The sequence below is a fragment of the Hemitrygon akajei genome, chromosome 20 (assembly GCF_048418815.1).
Source record: "Hemitrygon akajei chromosome 20, sHemAka1.3, whole genome shotgun sequence".
NCBI classification, from domain to species: Eukaryota; Metazoa; Chordata; class Chondrichthyes; order Myliobatiformes; family Dasyatidae; genus Hemitrygon; species Hemitrygon akajei.
Window position 1 is genome coordinate 38,702,614 of NC_133143.1, and position 20,888 is coordinate 38,723,501.

General features: G+C 40.4%; 1 protein-coding gene across 14 annotated transcripts in view; it reads left to right on the forward strand.

Annotated features, from left to right (window-relative positions):
* The window catches only part of fhod3b (formin homology 2 domain containing 3b), a 524,056-nt gene that overhangs the window by 346,297 nt on the left and 156,871 nt on the right, over nt 1-20,888 (forward strand). For all 14 annotated transcript variants that reach the window (XM_073024178.1, XM_073024182.1, XM_073024179.1 and 11 more), the window contains 3 exons: nt 1,081-1,192; nt 10,992-11,086; nt 20,016-20,159. In XM_073024178.1, coding sequence (XP_072880279.1) covers nt 1,081-1,192; nt 10,992-11,086; nt 20,016-20,159 — 351 coding nt within the window. The remainder of the gene's footprint in view (nt 1-1,080; nt 1,193-10,991; nt 11,087-20,015; nt 20,160-20,888) is intronic.

The window sequence follows — 20,888 nt, forward strand, 5'->3', positions numbered from 1 at the left end:
TATCAAATAATTGGATAGCAAATTATTGGAGTTTTAGGTAGATTGTTATTGTCCTTAAGATAGCAGAATTGATTTCAAATTTACCTGATCAGAGAACCTGGAAGTGAAGCACATTCATTATAAGGCCTCTCCTCTGAACTTCGTTCCTATTCATCTCACTCCAGTAAGGCCAGCACAACATCAGTGTTGGCCCTTCTGCCCTGTTGGTAACAAAAGAGTCTCAAATGCTTTAATATCCATGGGAGAGAACACTGCTAATGAAGGGGGAAAGGGAAGGGATGTTGTGATCTTAATTTTTTAATGTGAAATTGTATTTAACTTTTAGAATAAGATCATCCTTTGTTTCTGCCTGGCCCTTGTCACAATCAAGTTTATTATCACTGAAATATGTTATGAAATTTATTGTTTTGTGGCAGCAGCACAGTGCAAGACATAAAAATTACTATGTTATAAAATAGTGCAAAAGACAAATAACAAGGTGGTGTTCAAGGGTTTATCAACAGTTCAGAAATTTGTTAGTGGAAGGGAGGAAACTGCTTTTAAAATGTTGAGTTTGGGTCTTCAGGCTCCTTTACCTCCTCCCCTTTGGCAGTAATAAGAAGAGGGTATGTTCTGGATGGTGCGAGTCCTTAATGATGTTCTACCTCCTCCCCTTTGGTAGTAATGAGGATGTTGCCACTTGAGGCAATATCTTCATCTTGAAGATATTCCCAATGGCAGGGAGGGTTGTGCCCATGATGGAGCTAGCTGAGTCTACAGCACTCTACAATCTTGTACATCAGAGTGTCTATGCCAGGTGATGCAGCCAGTCAGAATGCTCTTCGCTGAATATCGGTAGAAATTTGCAAAAGTATTTCAGGACATACCAAATCCCCTCAAACTCCTAATGAAGTAGAGACCCTGAATTCATGTAGAGTTTGGGCTGCCTGTATAATATCACTTGATTGATGCTGCCAATTTATCTTGGGAAGCCAGCCTATCCTTAATGAGGGTGATTTCCCAAGATGGTTCTTGTATACACTGTTAATATTTCTCCTGTCAAGTTGCATTACGGTAATGTGCTGTTTGTTTGTTGTGCAGTTCCGCCTGGTGGTGAAGACAGCCCTGAAGTTGCTGCTGGTTTTTGTGGAGTACACAGAGTCGAATGCACCACTGTTCATCCAAGCAGTCCTCACAGTTGACCAGAAAAGAGGTGAGTCTTATTGTGCTTAAAGCTTCCCTCCATGCTCCAAAGCCATAGGAAACATTCAGGGGCGTGTTCCATTCTTTGCCATACATGTTCAGTAAGTTGCCTTTAGAGCCTGTGCAACAGCCAAAATGGAGAAGTCTTTTTTACTCAGCAAGCTGCATCCATTTAAGCATTGCACTACAGGAAATGGTTCACAAAGTCCCTTTAGAAATTCTACAAATAACAGAATTCATTACTATCAAAATTAGATCAGCAATGATGAAATGGTAGAGCAGGCTTGATGGGCCAAATGGCCTAATTCTGCTCCTATATCTTATGAGCTAAGCAATCATATCAGCAGTATTAATGTTAGTCATGGAGCTAAACAGCAAGGATACAGGCCATTCAGCCCAATTCATTTCCTACCGAGCTAGTCCCACTTCCCCATGTTTACCCCGTATCTATCTTTACCTATCCGATCTATATAATTCTCTAAAGGCTTTTTAAATATCATTACTGTACCTAGAAACATAGAAATCTACAGCACAATACAGGCCCTTTGGCCCACAATGCTGTGCTGAACATGTACTTACTTTAGAAATTACTTAAGGTTACCCATAGCCCTCTATTTTTCTAAGCTTCATGTACCTATCCAGGAGTCTCTTAAAAGACCCTATCGTATCCGCCTCCACCACAGTCACCGGCAGCCTGTTCCATGCACTCACCCTTGACATCCCCTCTGTACCTACTTCCATGCACCTTAAAACTGCCCTCTCGTGTTGGCCATATCAACCCTGGGGAAAAAAGCCTCTCACTCTCCACACGATCAACACCTCCCATTATCTTATACACTTGCATCTACTACAGGCATTCCATATACTCAGTGCCTTCTGTGTATAAAACGTGGTCTCTCAAGTCCCTTTTTAAACTTTCCCCTCTCACTTTCAATCTTCTCCCTGTAGTTTTGAATGCCCCTTACGATTCTATGTCTTGGTAAGATCACCCATCAGCATCTTAACACCAGGGAAGCAAGTCCCAGCCCATCCAGTCTCTCCCTATAACCCAGACTCTCCAGTCCCAGTAATACCCTCAAACTGTTCTGGTGCCATCCCCTTTCTAGCAAGGTGACCAGAACTATGTGCAGTGCTTCAAATGTGTCCATTGTCTTGAACAGCTATGAAATGATTTGTGTGCACAATACTCTGATCAATGAAGGCAAGCATGTCAAGCAGTTTCTTCACTATCTTGTCTACTTGGATCACCACTTTCAAGGACTATATACTGTACCCGCATCCTAATCTCTAACCTAGATTTTTGGAATAATGGAACAACTATCTTCACTCTCGCAACACTACGGTAGAGCTATATGTAGCTGCCTTTATCAAAAAGTCGATGGATTCTTATTTCTAACAGCTGCATTACATGCAGGATAGCAGCAGCATATACATGGAATGACCACTTTTAGGCACACCTATACACCTTGTAAATGCAAATATCTAATCTACCAATCATATGGCAGCAACTCAATGCATGCAACCATCCAGACATAGTCGAGAGGTTCACTTGTCGTTCAGACCAAACGTTTGAATGAGGAAGAATTGTGATCAAAGTGACTGATTATGGAAAGATGATTGGTGCTGGGCAGAGTGGTTTGAATATCTCTGTAACTGCTAATCTCCGTACGTAACGATCAGTTTTAAAAACAGAAAGCAACCAGTGAGCTGCAGTTCTGTGAGCAAAATTGCCTGTCCAGGAGAATGGACAGACTAGATCAAGCTGACAGAAAGGCAGCAAGAACTCAAATAACCATGCATTACAACAATAATGTTCAGAAAAGCATCTCTGAATGCACAACATGTTCATGTTGAACCTTGAAGTGGACAGGTTGCACCCGTAGAAGGCCACACTGGGTTCTACCACTGTACCTAATGAAGTGGCTACTAAGTGTAAACAAAGATGGCAGCAAAGGCTGACAAATTAATTTACAGGTCAGATTATCCCTTTCAAATGGTGTTGTCTTTTTAAACAAGTTACTAAATCCCCTTCTGGAAATGGATGGGGATTGTGTACCAGTGGTGAAGAGAATGATTTTTTAAATTGGTGAATGGATACCGGTCAAGTGGGCTGCTTTGTTCTGGATGATCTTGAGCTTCAGCTGTAAAATTCTCACCTTTAGTTTTCACATATATTTTATCCTTTGCACACCATATATGTTGTAATTTTATGCATTACATGTCCCAAGTTATTTGAAAGCATCCAATTCTGACCTGTTGAGCACTGCCAGTTTTAATTCCTTCAATAGTCATGGCTTTGTCTCTCATCTGGAAATCCACCCCCCCCCCCCGAACCTGTCTCTGTAAACAATCACAAATATCACTAGTCTATTTGTTTCCCATTCTAATGTGGGCATGCCAATTTTGTCTGTTAATTCTCCTGTGGAGCATAATGGAATATTTTCCTCTGCTAAAGGGACCATCTGCCTAATTTTTTTTGTTAAAATAGAGTCTTATTTAAGCCCTGCAGCTCTTTAACCATAGGTAACAGCAGCAGATCAATTGGTAGCAAGGATGCCTCTGAATCTGATCCTTCTAGGTTCAAATCCCATCCCAGAGCCTTCTGCTTAAAGGTTCAGACTCTGTTGAGAGAGTCCATACTGTTGAAATGAAGTCTTCGATGAAGAATCTATTTCCTCTGCCAAGTGGAAATAAAAATAGTGCTACTTTGAAAGAGAGTATGAGATTTGTACCTGTAATCCTTAAAAATATTGATTATTTTGACAGTACCATTACTGTTGACAATCCCAGGGGAGGTGAGACCTGTACAGACAGGGTGGTTTGCACCTGATCAGAAGGGGGACTAATATGCTTGCAGGAAGGTTTGTTAATATTGCACGGTGGTGTTTTATCTGGAGTTCAAATGGATCGGAACCATCCAGAACAGTTAGTGGAGAGGTTATGGAGGCAGAGATAGTAAGACCTCAGACAAAGTTAGAAATCAATTGGTTGAGAATGGTGCAACTAGTGTCCTGGGCTGTATATAATATCAATGGAAGAAGTATTGTTGGAAAGGCTGAAGAGTGCTGAAGACGAGGTAGCTGGTTTACAAACAGAGGCAACGTGTAGTGAGGAGAGGCTGTTGATAGGGCAAAATTGCAGACAACAGGATGAGTTGCAATATTAAAGGTGTGCAAAATCAAAAAGGGTGACTACTGGAATTAAGGAGTTATATTTGAATGCACAGTATACAGAATAAGGTAGATGAACTTTCAGCACAATTGCAGATTGTGCAGGTTTGTTATTGTAGGCATCACTGAATCCTGGCTGAAAAGATTATCGCTGACAGCTTAATGTCCAACACAGTGTATTGAAAAGATGGGCAGGAGGGCGGTGGGGGGGGGGGGGGTAGTCTTTTTCACTGTTGGTAAAAAATGAGATTGGGAAAATCAGGTTGGTTCTGGATTCCAAGAGGGGGAATTTCCAGAATGCCTATGAGATGGAATTTTAGAGCAGCTCATGGTTGAGCTCACTAGAGGATCAGCTATTCTGGACTGGGTGATGTGTCATGAACCAGAAATGATTAGAGAACTTAATGAAAAAGAACCTTGAGGGGAACTTGATCACATGAAAATTTGAGAAGGACAAGCAAAAGTCGGGTGTTTCAGTATTACAGTGAAGTAAAGGGAGTTACAGAGGCAGCAGAGAGGAGTTGGCCAGAGTTGATTGGAAAAGAGCACAGACAAGGATGACAGCAAAGCAGCAATGGCTGGAATTTGTGGAAGCAATTTGGAAGGCACAGGATATATGCATCTCCAAGTGGAAGAACTATTCTAAAGGCAAGATGACACAATTGGTACTAACAAGAACGGTCAAAGCCAACATAAAAGCCTATGAGAAGGCATATAATAGATCAAAAATTAGTGGGAAGTTAGAGGATTGGGAAACTTCTAAAAACCAGCTAAAAAAGTCATTAAGGATGTAAAGATGAATACAAAAGTAGGTAAGTAAGAAGCTTCTTCACATACATAAAGTGTAAAAGAGATTCTGGATTGGTTCTAGAAGACTGGAAAATTGCAAATGCCACTTCACTCTTCAAGAAGGGAGAGAAGCAGAAGAAAAGAAACTTCTGACCTCGGTGGTTGGGAAGAAGTTGCAGTTGAATATTAAGGAATAGGTTTCAGGGTACTTGGAGGCACATGATAAATTAGGCTGTATTCAGCATAGTTTCCTCAAGGGAAGATCTTGGCTGACAAATCTGTTGGTATTCTTTGAAGAAATAACAAGCAGGATAGACAAAGGAGAATCAGCTGATGTGCATTTGGATTTTCAGAAGGCTTTTGACAAGATGCTAAACATTAGGCTGCTTAACAAGCTATGGTATTACAGGAAAGATTCAAGCATGGATAAAGCAGTGGCTGAGTGGCAGGAGCAAAGAGTGGGAATAAAGGGAGCCCTTTCTGGTTGGCTGTTGGCAAGTAGTGGTATTCCACAGGGGTCTGTGTTGAGACCGATTCTTTTTGCGTTATATGTCAGTGATTTGGATGATGGAATTGATGGTTATATTGCGAAGTTTGCAAATGATATCAAGATAGGTGGAGGGGCAGGTAGATTTGAGGAAGCAGAGTGGCTACATAAGCACTTAGACATATTAGGAGAATGGGCAAAGAAGTGGCAGATGAAATACAGTGTCTGGAAATGTATGATCATGCACTTTTGTAGAAGGAATGAAAGGCTAGACTGTTTTCTAAAAGGAGAGATAATACAAAAAAAAACTGAGGCACATAGGGACTTGGAAGTCATTGTGAAGGATTCCCTTAAGGTTAAATTGCAGTTTGGTTCTTTGGTGAGCAAGACAAATGCTATGTTAGCATTCATTTCAAGGGGATTAGATTTTAAGAGTAAGGATGTAATACTGCGACTTCATAAGGGACTGGTGAGGCCTCATTTGGAGTATTGTGAGCAATTTTAGGCCCCTTATAGAAAGGATGTGCTGAAATTGGAGAGGGTTCAAAGGAGGATGATGAAAATTATTTGAGGATTGAATGGTTTGTCATTTGAAGGGCTGTATTCACTAGAATTCAGAAGAATGAGGGGTGGCCTCATCGAAACTAATTGAATGGTAAAAGGCCTTGATAGAGTAGATATGGAGACGATGTTTCCTGTAGCGGGAGAGTCTTAAGATCAGAGGACACAGCCTCAGAACGGAGATGAGAAGGAATTTCTTTAGCCAGAGAGTGGTGAATCTTTGGAGCTTGTTGCCTCAGGCAGCTGTGGAGGCCAAGTCATTAAAGGCAGAGGTTGACACATTCTTGATTGGTCAGGGCATGAAGGGATATGGGGAGAAGTCAAGAGATTGGGGCTGAGAGGCAAATTGGATCAGCCATGATGAAATGGCGGAGCAGACTCGATGAGCCAGATAGCTTAATTCTGCTCCTATATCTTATGGTCTTATTACTGGCTTTCCATTCAGTATCATTTTGCCATGTGTCGCTGTTGTTTCCAGACTGGATGCTCTGCTTTGTGCATTCATTAATGAGTACAACTCAATGCGCTTGATTGCATTAAATTGTTTTGGGTCAGGTTGAAAATTACAGGCATTATGCAGGAACGGAGTTTCTTTGCTTTCAGATCCCAAATTTATCTAAAGAATTGGATATTCTGGATGGCTCTTAGATGTCTGAAGTTTATTGTTGCACACAGTAGTATGCAAAGAAAACTCTTGTTCACGTGCACTGTAGAAACTGCATTGTGGCAGGCAGAAAGGCTCTTGGATACTCAAAACTGCTCAATGCACCACTGGCACCAGCTAACACTCCTACATCAAGGGCATAATACAGAAAGGTGCTGAAAATGGGCCAGAACTTTGTGAAGGATCCCATCCATAGTGCTTATGGACTTTTTGACCCAGTTTTTGAAACAGTTATTTCACCAAGCAGCAAAACTGATGAACACCTCCACCCTGTAACCCCCCCCCACCTCCACTACTTTATCATTTCCTGGCAGTTACCTTGTGTACGGACACTTCTGTGCCTTGCATCATTTTATAGACATAAAATCAATCCATGTATATAAGCTATCTTGTGTACATTCATAAGATAGTTTATATATGTAGACTTAAAAGTTTCAAGGTAAATTTATTATCAAAGTACATATATTACCATATACAACCCTGAGATTCATGTTGCTATGGGCATACTCAGTAACTAGAAGAAACACAATAGAATCACTGAAAGACTGCACCAACTGAACTGACAGCCTATGTGCAAAAGACAACAATCAATGCAAATAAAAAAGAAAATAGTTCAAAGTAAATTTATTGTCAAAGTACATTATGTCACGAAATACAACCCTGAGGCTCTTTTTCTTGTGGGCATTCTCAAAGAATCTTCAGAATAATAACCATAACAGAATTAATGAAATACTGCACCAACTCGTGTTCAATCCATGCACAAAAGACAACAATCTGTAAGTGGGGGAAAAAGTATAAATAAATAAGCCATAAACACTGAGAACAGGAGGTGAGGAGTCCTTGAAAGGAAGCCCATAGGTTGTGGGAACAGTTCAGTGATGTAGCAAATGAAGTTGAGTAAGTTATCCCCACTGGTTCAAGAGCCTGATGGTTGAGGGGTAATAACTGTTCCTGAACCTGGTGGTGTGAGTCCTGATGGCAGCAGTGAAAGGAAAGCAATGCCTGTGTGGTGGGGTCTTTGATTGATGTTGCTTTCCTGTAATAGTGCTCTGTATTGATGTGTTCAATGGTGGGGAGGGTTCTGCCTGGGATGGTATGGGCTGTATCCACTACTTTTTGTAGTATTTTGCATTCAATAAATTTTAATTTATATTTATTGTGTGCTTTCCTCTTATTATTGTGTTCTTTATCTTACTGTGTTTTTTTTTGTGTGCTGTATTGGTTCCAAAGTAACAATTATTTTGTTCCTTCATACTCTTGTACTGGAAGTTATATTGAGCAGTCTTGAATCGTGAAGCTCACAGAGTAAACTGTATGCATGGTAATTTAAAAATGGTAATACTGGAGTAACTGACAAAGGTAGAAACAATCCAAAGTAGTGGCAGCATCTGCATGAATTAAGGTTGGCGGTCTGGATTACAGGCTGCTGTACGTTTTCCCAGAAGGCTGAAGAAGAAAAATGGAATGGCCATGGTGACAGGTATCCTTGGCAACATCAGTAGCATGGCCTGCTCAGAACCTCTTTGCTCACCCATCATTATTTCAACTACTTCAATCCTTCCCTGTGGTTGTTCACAACTGTCAATTCTGCCACATTTTAAATAGCTCTCCAATGGTATGTATAACACAAGCCGTATCCTCAGAAAATTCTCGTTCAGCCCTCTGTGTATCACAAACTACCATACACGATGGCAGTTTCAAGCTTTTGTCTGTGAAACTGCATCATTTACACAAAACAACTTATCAATACAGTCATCTTCCAAAATCACTCTGATTTACTCTCTTCAATTTAAATGTTTTCTCAAACCTTCACTTTGACAAAGTTTGTGGTAAAATCATCAATTCAGCACCTTTGGCTTGTGATCTATTTTGTTTTAATGGCTCTGTAAAGTGCTTTAAAGTTTAAAGTGCATCTTTAAATAACATACTAGAGAATTCATCTCTTCTGTATGAGGAAACTAAAATAGTTTAATATCTTTTCTGGTTTGTTTCTTGGCTGTATGATGGAGTATTATCATTACAATGGGAAAACAGCAGTGGCTACTGCATGTTCCAAAGCTGATACAGGATCTTTGTTGAATACCATAGGGAGGCTGCACTACAGGACTAATTCTGAACACTTCACCACAGAACAGCGCTCCTCATCTATGTCCAATCCTTAGCTTTGTGTCAGGGAGCCTTTTGCTCACAGTTTAATATACGTATATTTTTTGCAGACTAATTTCAAGAAGAAAGCAGATACAATGTATGGTTTCCAACTCATTCTGTAACTCCTGCTTTGGACCTGAAGAATCTGTTCCACATCCCTGTTCAATACATCCCCTGCTTGTGATCTGTAATTGAGTGCTTGAATATCTTTTTAATGTGGAGACACAAGAAATTTGGAAATATTCCCAACACCTTCTGTAATTAACTTCAATTGCTATTCATTTCAAAGGAATGTGAAATGAGAATTCTAGATTGGAAACTTTTGATGTCTTTGATACTGAGATGTAAATTGGTCTTTCTAAATGTTTTCACTGTTTCTCCTCAAGCTTTAACAAGGATTTGTGGTTACTGCAAATTGGTAAGAGGTCACTGATGACCTAACTCTTAATTCTGCAGAATATTGTATGGAGCTCAATCCAAAGACATGGCTTTTCTCTGCAATAATTAAGTTTTGCCTTCTGGCATTTCCAGTATTGATTTTTTCCCTTTTTTCCAAAATATATACAAACCAACAAAGCCAATGAATATGATGATCTAAATTGTACAGGATCTTTTTGAACATCTTTTCAATTGATGCTTTTTTAATTGTGTATTTCATTGTTGGAGCTATACACCAATTCGTCAAGTTGAGTGTGTTCCTTCATGCTACTAGCTTATGTTTTATAAGTAGTGGGACATCAGGAGGGGTGTCAATTGCCACAGGATCCCTAGCCTTAGACTTGCTTAGATTGTGCATATAGCTATTCCTTTTGAGTTTTAAATCAATGGTACTCCAAAGGAAGTTGATAATGGGGGATGTTTGTAATGGTAATAGTTCTGAAAGTCAAGGTTATGTCAATATAAACATAAAGTTTGACACAGTCATTCTCTGGAAATAATATGGCACAAATGTTACCTGCCATTTATCAGTCCATGGTTGAACACTATCTTATTGGTGAGTAGGTGCCACTTTGGAGAACATCTCCCATCACTTTGTCAATGACTGAGACTAGACTGCTCATCCATGAATGCTTTCCAGATCTTGCTGCATGCAAGCATGGCTTCCATCATTGAGTAAGGTATTGGAAATGGGATTGGACTTTATGCAATTATCAATATGCATTCTCATTTCCTATCTTGGGAAGGAAAGAAGATGGTTGATAAAAATGGCTGCATCTTCAATATTGACGTGCAGTGGTTTCCTGGGGGGTGAGATGATTGATGTCCAGTAACATGACTAATATTCATGACACACATGACTGAAATTATTGACATTCTCCTTAATGCCATTGACTTCATTTTTATCAAAGCTCGTTGCTACTGCACTTGGTGAAATACTGCTGATATATTGAAGGATTTTGCTCTCTTGAATCAGGAATTCAGCTCTTTTCTCAATTTTAGATGAAATCTTTGGTGAAACCCAAACTAAGTAGTGTTGGATTGGTTATTGCTAAGTTTCACACAATAGTACTATTGATAACACCTTCCATCACTTTACAGATGATTGTGGCTGAACTTGTTGTGTAGGAATTAGCCCAACTGGATTTGTACTGCTTTATGTGTGCAAGGTATTCCTGGGCAGTTTTCCACATCATCAGAAAAATGCCAGTGTTGTAATTGTACAGGAATTGCTCGACTAGATATGTGCCATGTTCTCAGGAACAGGTCTTCGGTATTGTGTCTGGGATATTGTCTGATCTCAAAGCCATTGCAGTATCCAATGCTCACAGTGGTTTCCAGATATAAAACAGAATGAAAGGAACAGCTCTGGCATCTCAGGAGGAAGCCACTTGGCACTAAAAGCTGAATATGATGGCAAATGTTTCAACTTGGATTTTGCAGTCATGGAAGATACAGATGTTCTTAAAACTGCGTCCTGCTGTTAGCTGTTTTATTGTCTTGTGTTAAATTCTGATGTCAGACATTAATTAGTGTTCTAACTTTTTTTTAGGTGCGAGGCCATGGTCAAATGTCATGGAAATACTAGATGAGAAGGATGGCATTGACACAGAACTTCTCGTTTACACAATGACTTTAATAAATAAGGTCAGTGTGACATCCAGTTAAACTTGTGCCTGTCAGACTGTGTGAAGTTTCTGCCAACTGTTACCACTTGGTGCTTGGTTGAGTAGTTTCTAAGTGGATGCTTTCTCAGTATTGGTATCATTTAGATGGCCATTTAATTGTCAGCATGTAGGGCATATCTAACAAAACAGTCTTTGGCCTGTTGTGAGTTAGACAGATATTGGATCTGCCATTATTCATAGAGTTTGTCATCACAATAGATATTGGTTAGTTCTGATGTTATTGAATCAGCAATTTGCCTCTGAGATCCATAACTGCATTTTATAAGGATTAATGTAATTAAAGAGTTGCAGTTTAACATATTAATGTAATTGCAGTACACATTTCTCTATTTACAATAATGAGTTTAACATCATGAATTGTGACAGCCATTTACTCTTTCAATTTCCTGCTACCATTTTAATGAAGGTTTATTGTTAAAAACTGCTGTTTACTTCGCTTCATGGAAACATGGCTCACTTCTGCCACTTCAGATGCAGCGCTGCAGCCCAATGGCTTCACCGTTCACCGCAAAGATAGGTCAGTTGAGTCTTTTAAAGGTAAATAAGGTGGAGTATGCTTCATTAATAATTCATTCTGGTACACCGACGTAATAGTTCTGTCCTAGTCCTGTTCACCCAGCCTGGAACATCTTACGGTCATGTCATCGATTCTATCTGCCAAGGGAGTTTTTCACCATAATCCTGGTAGCAGTGTACTTTCCATCTGTGGTCAAAGCAAGATTGCTTCAAAGCATCTTGAAGCAAGATGGCAGCGCAGCGCAGTTTGCAGCGGCCTCTCCGGAGTTGATATCTGTTATTTGTTAAGCAGGGTGCCATGCACAATCCTAATCTGATGAAAAATGGACGTGGGAGCAGGGAGGAACATCTGGAAATCTCCAGGAAGGCCCTCTTTGTTGCTGCTGCTTTTGTGAGGTCCGGGTCTCTGCTGAGAAGAACAGGCCCCCAGTCTTCGGGGTCACGTTGGCGGGGGTGTCGTAGTGCGCTCAGCAGAGGTTGGTGCTCAGAGAGGCTGTGCCGGAGGGGGTGGTCAGAGGCTCGGAGGTTCGACGGACTCGGAGTCCGCTGCGGTCGGGGCGCTTTCACTGTGTGCTACCTCTGCAGGGCTGGGTCTGACAGAGCTTTCATTGTGTGCTGCGTCTGCGAGGCTGAGTCTGTAGTGAGATGCTGAAGATGTTCTATAGGTCAGTTGTGGAGAGCGCCCTCTTCTTTGTGGTGGCGTGTTGGGGAGGAAGCATTAAGAAGAGGGACGCCTCACGTCTTAATAAGCTGGTAAGGAAGGCGGGCTCTGTCGTGGGCAAAGTACTGGAGAGTTTAACGTCGGTAGCTGAGCGAAGGGCGCTGAGTAGGCTACGGTCAATTATGGATAACTCTGAACATCCTCTACGTAGCACCATCCAGAGACAGAGAAGCAGTTTCAGCGACAGGTTACTATCGATGCAATGCTCCTCAGACAGGATGAAGAGGTCAATACTCCCCAATGCCATTAGGCTTTACAATTCTACCGCCAGGACTTAAGAACTTTTTAAAAGCTATTATTAATGCTTTTTGAGATAGTGATTTAGATGCATATCATATTTTTTTACTGAGTTAAGTATTGTATGTAATTAGTTTTGCTACAACAAGTGTATGGGACATTGGAAAAAAGTTGAATTTCCCCATGGGGATGAATAAAGTATCTATCTATCTATCTACCCTGAGGTCTTGTGGAAACTGTGTGGTGGTTCCTTTCGAACTTGTAGTCTTTTAGCATTTTTGGACTATTTTTACTGTGCCCATGGTCTGTTTTTTAAAATCAATTATGGTATTGTCTGCACTGTTGTAACTATATGTTAACTATACCTATATGTAACTATGTGGTTTTGTGTAGGTCTTGTAGCTTTAGTTTTTGGTTTGTTGGGTGGTAGAGTTGGTCTCCTGACTTGGTGTGTCTGGGTAGTCTTGTTTTGTCTGGTGGGTTTGGAGTTCCTTTCCGGAGAACGTGCAAAGATGGTAGTGTGATATTAATATGCAGCAGCCTCTCCGGACACTGGATTTGGGAATTACTAAACGTTATGTAGATTTTCTGGTGCAGTCTGTTTTGTTGTGTGCTTTTGTGATAACATTCTGGAGGAATGTTGTCTCATTTTTTAACCGCATTGCATTTGTGGTTTCTAAATGACAATAAACTAAAACTGAACTGAAGTCATGCAGGACTGAAGGGACTGAGCACCATGAAAAATAGCACACCACGATGCATTCCCTATCATTGCAGGAGATTTAAACCAGGCCAGCTTGAAGTTTCTGAACAACTACCACCAACATATCATTTGTAGAACAAGAGGAGCCGGCACACTACAAGACAAAACCTAATATAATGAATGGCTGTGATGGTTCACTTACAAATGAGCTCAATGCCTTTTATGCATGCTTTGAAAGGGAGAATAAAACAAAACCTACGTGAATCCATGCAGTATCTAGTGACCCTGTGGCTTCTGTCTCAAAGCCTGATGTCAGAACATCTTTCATGAGGAAGAACCCTTGCAAGACCTCGGGCCCTAATAACGTACCTAGTAGGACACAGAAAACCTGTGCAAAGCAACAGGCAGGAGTGCCTTCAATCTCTCACTGCTGCAGTCTAAGGTTCCCACCTGTTTCGCAAGGATGACAATAACACCAGTGCCCATGAAAATCAGGGTGAACTGCTTCATTGACTATCACCCAGTTGCACTTACATCTACTGTGATGATGTGCTTTGAGAGGTGAGTTATTGTCACAATCAACTCCTGCCTAAACAGGGACCTGGACCCACTGCAATTTGCCTATTGCTACAATAGGTCTACAGCGGATGCACTCTTACCAGCTCTCTACTCATCCTTGGATCACATGGACAGTAGCAGGAGTTTATTGATTACAGCTAAGTGTTCGACACCATCACACACTGAGTACTAATCATCAAGCTCCAAAACCTAGCCCTCTACCTCCCTCTGAAATTGCATCCTTGACTTCCTCATCAGAAGGCCATGGTCATTGCAAAAATAACTTCTTGCTGGCCATCAGTACTGGTGCATCTCAAGGGTGCGTGCTTAGCCTGCTGCTCTACTCTCTCTGCCTCCATGACTGTGTGGCTAAGCACAGCTCATACATCATCTATAACTTTGCCAGTGACACAACTATTGTTTGCAGAATGTCAGATGGTGAAAAAGAGGCTTATTGGAATGAAAGAGATCAGCCGTTTGACTGGTGTCTCATAATAACAACCTTGCACTCAATATCAGTAAGACGAAGGAATTGATTATTGACTTCCGGAAGGGTAGGTCGAGGGAGCACACTCCAGTCCTGTTCATGAGATCAGCAGTTTCAAGTTCCTGGATGTCAACATCTCTGAAAACATTCTGAACCCAACATAGTAATGCAATTACAAAGAAGGCACAACAGCAGCTATATTTCATTAAGAGTTTGAGGAGACTAGGTATGTGACCAAAGACTTTAGCAAGTTTCTACAACTGTATGGTGGAGAGCATTCTAGCTGGTTGCATCACCATCTGGCATGGAAGGGCCATTTCACAGGATTAGATAAAGCTGCAGAATGTTGCAACGAATCCAGCTGCATTATGGGCACTAGCCTCCCCTGTATCGAAGATATCTTCAGATGGTGATGCCTCAAAAAGGTAGCATCTGTCATGAAGGACTCCCATCACCCAGTAAATGCCCTCTTCTCATAGCTACAATCAAGGGATAGGTATAGGAGCCTGAAGATACATACTCAATGTTTTAGGAGAAGCTTCTTCCCCTCTGCTATCAACTTTCTGAATGGATGATGAATTCATGTACACTACCTCACAATTTTCTTCTTTTTTTCTTAACTTACTCACTTTTTTCTCTTGCTTATTTAATTTAATTATACATACAGTATGTATATGCATATTTATATTTCTCATTGTAGTTTAGTTTTCTGTATTATTTTGTATTGCAATATACTCCTGCCACAAAACAACAAATTTCACAACACATGCCAGTAATATTAAAACTGATTCTGAAAAATTGTACCCAGAAAATGGAACACAAAATTCAAAAAGGCGATTGATCATTGATGGGTGCGCCATCCAGTGGCAAGATGGTAACTTGAACAATTCTTCACAGAGCTTTGGGATGGAAGGAGGGGTATGTGGTGAGCGGGAGGTAGCAACAGTGTATGAGTTGGTAGTCAAAGAACTTCAACAGAGGCACAAGAATAATCATCTGCCAGTGGGCAACTGGGTTAAAAGGTTCAGAGATGCTAGAATGAATTATGAACAAAATATCACAAGCCGTCTGATAGCCAAGTGAAAATAACTGATAGCCTCTTGGTCCTAATATCTTTATCATTGTGCTTTAGTGAGTATTAATATTGTGCAATACTTCACCAAATGGATAATGACATCTTAGAATGGTAACAAAATAAATTATTTTGGGTTGAATCAGTGCCCATTGGATCAAATAGTTTGCTTTTATTAAACTCCACGGTATTATTTTTAACTTTATACTTCCATTTGCATTTCATACTTTAATATTTTTCTCATCACATATTAGGAAGCAAGACTCAGAAAAATCCCATCGGTCCCATTCCCATATTGTTTTCCAGTGGGCGAATCTCTTTGCTACCATCCTGATTTCCCTCCACCCAATTTTCGTCACAGGGAAATGGTGCAAACACTGTAGAGACTGCACACTATTTCAGGATTGAACCCAGTTTCTGGCAGTTCTTGCTAAAATGTAACCAGTTGCTCAGGAGAACTCGCGCCCTTCTTTACAGCACGTCATTGCAATGGAAAGTGTGAGCAGTTTCAAACTCGTTAAGTGCCTATCTTGCACGAGCTCTCATGGCCACAGAACATGTCCGACATAATCAGGAAAGATCACTAACACTTCTGTGCTATAGTCATATCCTTGTACAGATGCACAGTAGAGAACATCTGAACAATCCAGCACCACAGCAGAGAAGGCTCTCCAACGGGTAGTCAAAACTGCCTGATACATCACCAGCACCAGCCTACCAGCCGTTAAAAACATACATATAGAAAGGTGCTGGAAAAGGGCTTATAACATCGTGAAACACCCCACCTTCCTCATGGATTGTTCATCACGCTTCCATCAGGGAGGGGGCTATGTAGCATTCACGTCAGGAGCGTCACACTCAAAAACAGTTACTTTCCCCAATTGGTAATGCTGATCAATACCTCAACCCACCAACTCACCCCTCCCCTGCCTCCATCACCATTACTTTGTCGTTTCCTGTCAGAGTCACCTTTTGTACAGATACTCCTGTGCCTAGCATCACTTCATGGACATACAATCACATATAATACATATAATTTGTGTATAAGATATCTTAAGTATTTTTATCTATTGTGTTTTTTATTATTGTGTCCTTCATCTTATTATTTTTTTATATCACATTGGATCCAGAGTAACAATTATTTTGTTCTCCTCTACACTTGTGTACTGGAAATGACATTAAACAATCTTGAATCTTGAGTGGCCATTAAAAATAACCATAATTCCTGTTGAAAGCATTGAAGGTCTTTTAATTAGCAGCAAGAAACATTATTGGATCCTTCTAGTCTCCACACCTGCGTCCGCAGCACTTGAGCATCTGGCTGTAAGCATATCATTACAGTGCAAGATTGCATTGGGTCTCATTACTTGTCTGGTTAACACTGACCTATCAACCTATTCTGTGTTGCAGAGCTCCCTGTCACCAAAAGTATGATTGGTGTGGAGCCTGTCTGCTTTACCCCATGTCTAACTCATTAAGGTATTCTGTTGTAATACTAAACTGGCAAGCTTAAATCCTTTCTGTTTGCAAGTCTTTATTATATATAATTAAAAGTGCAGTCTATGTTTTATTCATACTGAAATACACTGTACGTCTGAGTGATCGAAATGTCAACAGTGAATTATTCTCCTTTATCAAGGCGTCCTGTCTGGATCATTTGCCATTCATACTTCACTCTTGAAACAATTAATCATATCAAGGGGAGGCTGAGCGGGTGGGGGTGGAGGAAGTGGTGGTGATGGCTCACATGTGGAGGAGTTTGATGGGTAGATATATCGAGTCATACTAGTATTCTGATGTATAAAAGCAGAACAGGTGAAGTGCTGATGGTTTGGCATTTTGATGAATAAACATGTTTAATGAGTCGTAGAGCAATACAGCACGGAAACAGGTCTTTAACCTAACTGGTCCATGCCAACCTCTAGTCCCAGTTGCTCAAATTCGGCCATTACCTTTCAAGCCCCTCCCCTCAACATACCTATCCAAATGCTTCTTAAATGTTGCAGTTGTATCTGCCTCAACCACTTCTTCTGGCAGCTCGTTCCAAGTATTCGCTGCCCTTTGTGAGAAAAAAAAAGGTTACCTATCAGATCTCTTTTTTTAATCTCTCCCCTTTTGTGTCTGTGGCCTCTAGTTTTGGGCACCCTAACCCTGAGGAAAATAGTGACCACTTATCTATACCCCTCATGATTTTATAAACTTGTATGAGATCACCCCTCATTCTCCTATGCTAAAGGGAATTAAGACCAAGTAAGGCCAATGTCTCCACATAACTCAGACCCTCTAGTCTAGGCCGCAGCCTTGTAAATCTCTACTGCACCCTCTCCAGCTGGACAATGTCTTTTTAGTATCAGGTTGATCAAAACTGTACAAAATACTCCAAATGTGATCACATCAACAACTGCAAAATAAAGTCCCTGCTTCTAACTCCTATCCCTCATCATATCTTAGGAAAATTTCCAAAAGATTTGTCAGATATCAGAATCAGGTTTATTATCAATGGCATGTGACATGAAATTTGTTAACTTAGCTGCAGCAGTTCAATGCAATGCATAATCTAGCAGAGAAGAAAAAAATAAACAAGTAAATCAATTACTGTACATATATTGAATAAATTTTAAAAACGTGCAAAAACAGAAATACTGTATTTTTTTTTAAAGTGAGGTAGTGTCAAAAGATTCAATTTTCATTTAGGAATTGGATGGCAGAGGGGAAGAAGCTGTTCCTGAATCGCTGAGTGTGTGCTGTCAGGCTTCTCTATCTCCTACCTGATGATTAACAATGAGAAAAGGGCATGTCCCGGGTGCTGGAGGTCCTTAATAATATACATTGCCTTTCTGAGACACTGTTCCCTAAAGATAACCTGGGTACTTTGTAGGCTAGAACCCAAGATGGAGCTGACTAGATTTACAACCTTCTGCAGCTTCTTTCAGTCCTGTGCAGACCAGACAGTGATGCAGCCTGTCAGAATGCTCTCCATGGTACAACTATGGAAGTTTTTGAGTGTATTTGTTGACATGCCAAATCTCTTCAAACTCCTAATAAAGTATAGCCACTGTCTTGTGACATCCCACACAATGTCTATTCCTGCTCAGTCCTTGACTATACAGGTGATGATAGATCTTGTTCCTCAGAATTCCTTTCTGTAACTTCCCTGCAAATGAAACCCAGCTCACTGGCCAATAGTTCCCTGCAGTGTCCTACCTACCCTTCTTGAACAATGGAACATTAGTCACATTCGAGTCTTTTGGAACTTCACCAGTGGCTAACAACAAAGCAAATACCTATTTCTGTAAGGGCCTCCCAAATTTCTTCCTTGGCCTCCCATTAATTCTAGGAGTTCACTTGGTCAGGCCTGTGGATTTGCTTGTCTTAATGGGCTTCAAGGCTACAAATACTTACTTACTCATAATATTCATATGATCCAAGACTCTCTACTTGTATTTGCCTGAGTTGAACACAGTGGAAAAATGGGTATTAAAAATTTTCACCATCACCTGTGGCTCCAACCATACCATACTCTGATGCTCTTTGAGGGGACCCAGTTTATTCCGAGTCACTCTAATACTGTTAATATAACTGAAGAACCTCTTTCTTTCACCCTTCTGATTTCTCTTTTAAGCCTGATCTTAAATTTTTTATATTTGTCAAGTTTTTGTCACTTGTACCCAGCTGCCTAAATGTGATACGTGTCCGTTTTCCTTATCAGAGTCTCGATATTTCTCATCAGCCAGGGTTCACTGAACTTGTTATGTCTATCTTTCACTCTAGCAGGAACATGCTGCCCCAGGATTCATGATATGACCCTTTTAAAAGCCTTCCAACTGCCAACTGTTCCTTTGCCTTGAATTAGTCCCCTTGTTGACCCCAGCTAGATCCTGCTTAATGACTGCGCACCACTTCAGGGCTTCAATCTGTGGACTGTTCTAACTACTTCAAAACTAGTAGAATTGCAGTAATTGGACCCAAAATGCTCCCTAACTTCCACTTCAGTTACTTGGCCTGCTTTGCTCCCTAAGAAGAGATCTGGTTTTGCTCCTTCCTGAATTGCTTGAGGGAAGAGTCTATGATACACCACACAAATTCCACCTCAACCAGGCTGTTTGAACTCTGGGTGGCCCTGTCAATACCAGGAAAAGGTGGAATCTCACAATTGTTGCAGATGTGTATGTATGTATGCATATATAATTTTAAATCTGGTTCATTCCTTGAATTGAATTTTCTTTATTTTAAGTGTGCACACAAACACGTTGAGAATGTGGGGAATGATGTCTTGTCAAATATCTGACAAGAAATAGTTAACTGCGGTGTATGTACATTGACCTTTGGATTTGAATTTCCAAATTATTGTGTTTAAAATATGCATTAAATTAAACTGTTCAATCTTTTTCATTGCAATGCCCACAGAAGTGACAACCTTTCATTGTCTAAATTTGGTTGAAGCAGTGACTTCTGGCAAAGAAAGATGTTGGCAGTTTAGTTCTTTTTACAAGCAATTTTGCAGATGCAATTTTTTTTAGTGTTTCTTTTAAATAACAGATTCTCTCCCTCCTAATGGAATGATTGTGTTCATGTGCTTTGTTGGAATTCCCAGACATTGGCAGGATTGCCTGATCAAGATTCCTTCTATGATGTAGTGGACTGTCTGGAAGAACAAGGAATGGAAGCTATTTCACAGAGACACTTGAACAAAAAAGGAACTGACTTGGACTTAGTGGAACAATTCAATATTTATGAGGTAATATTTCACACTCACATTAATGTGAACACGTTGACATTGCTTTTAAATTTTTAAAAAAGCTGATGAAGAGGAAAAGCTTTGTGCCTGTGTGTCATTATGAAAGGAAGCCTGAGGTATGGCCCATGCCAGTCTATTATTCATGGCCAAACCAGAAGAAACCTGCAGATGCTAAAACAAAGCACTTGCTTCAGAACAAAATTGGTGAGTTGTAGAATGATTGAGCTGCAGTCTCCATTAAGCAATTTAGTTGATTAGTCATTCTTATTTAAATGGAACAATTTACAGACCTTCCAGTTAAGTGCCGATATGTTGGTAAATTTCATTGTCCCAACTGGGAAATGCAGCACTGGATAGGGATATTGTGCTTTACACAAGGCCTAAATGCAGGCAGATCAGAGGCATGAAAAGAAACGATGCAAAAGATGTGGGGAAAATAATGTTATACATTGGAATAACCCACATTGGCATCCACTCACCTGAGGAATCTTTCCTGAAGCATGAGCTTAAGAATATCAAAATAAAAAGCAAAGCACCATAGTTGAAGGCAAGAAGCCTGTAATAGTTATAGCCTGGAGGTGCCACTCAACAGCAATCAAGTAAAAGAATATTGGGTGGTTTCCTCACTTCCTTGGAAACTTGATAGCTCAGAACCTTCATCTCTGTCACTTGGTGCTCTAATGTAATGTTGCATGATGTTACAGCAAGATTTTTGCAACTATGAAAGTG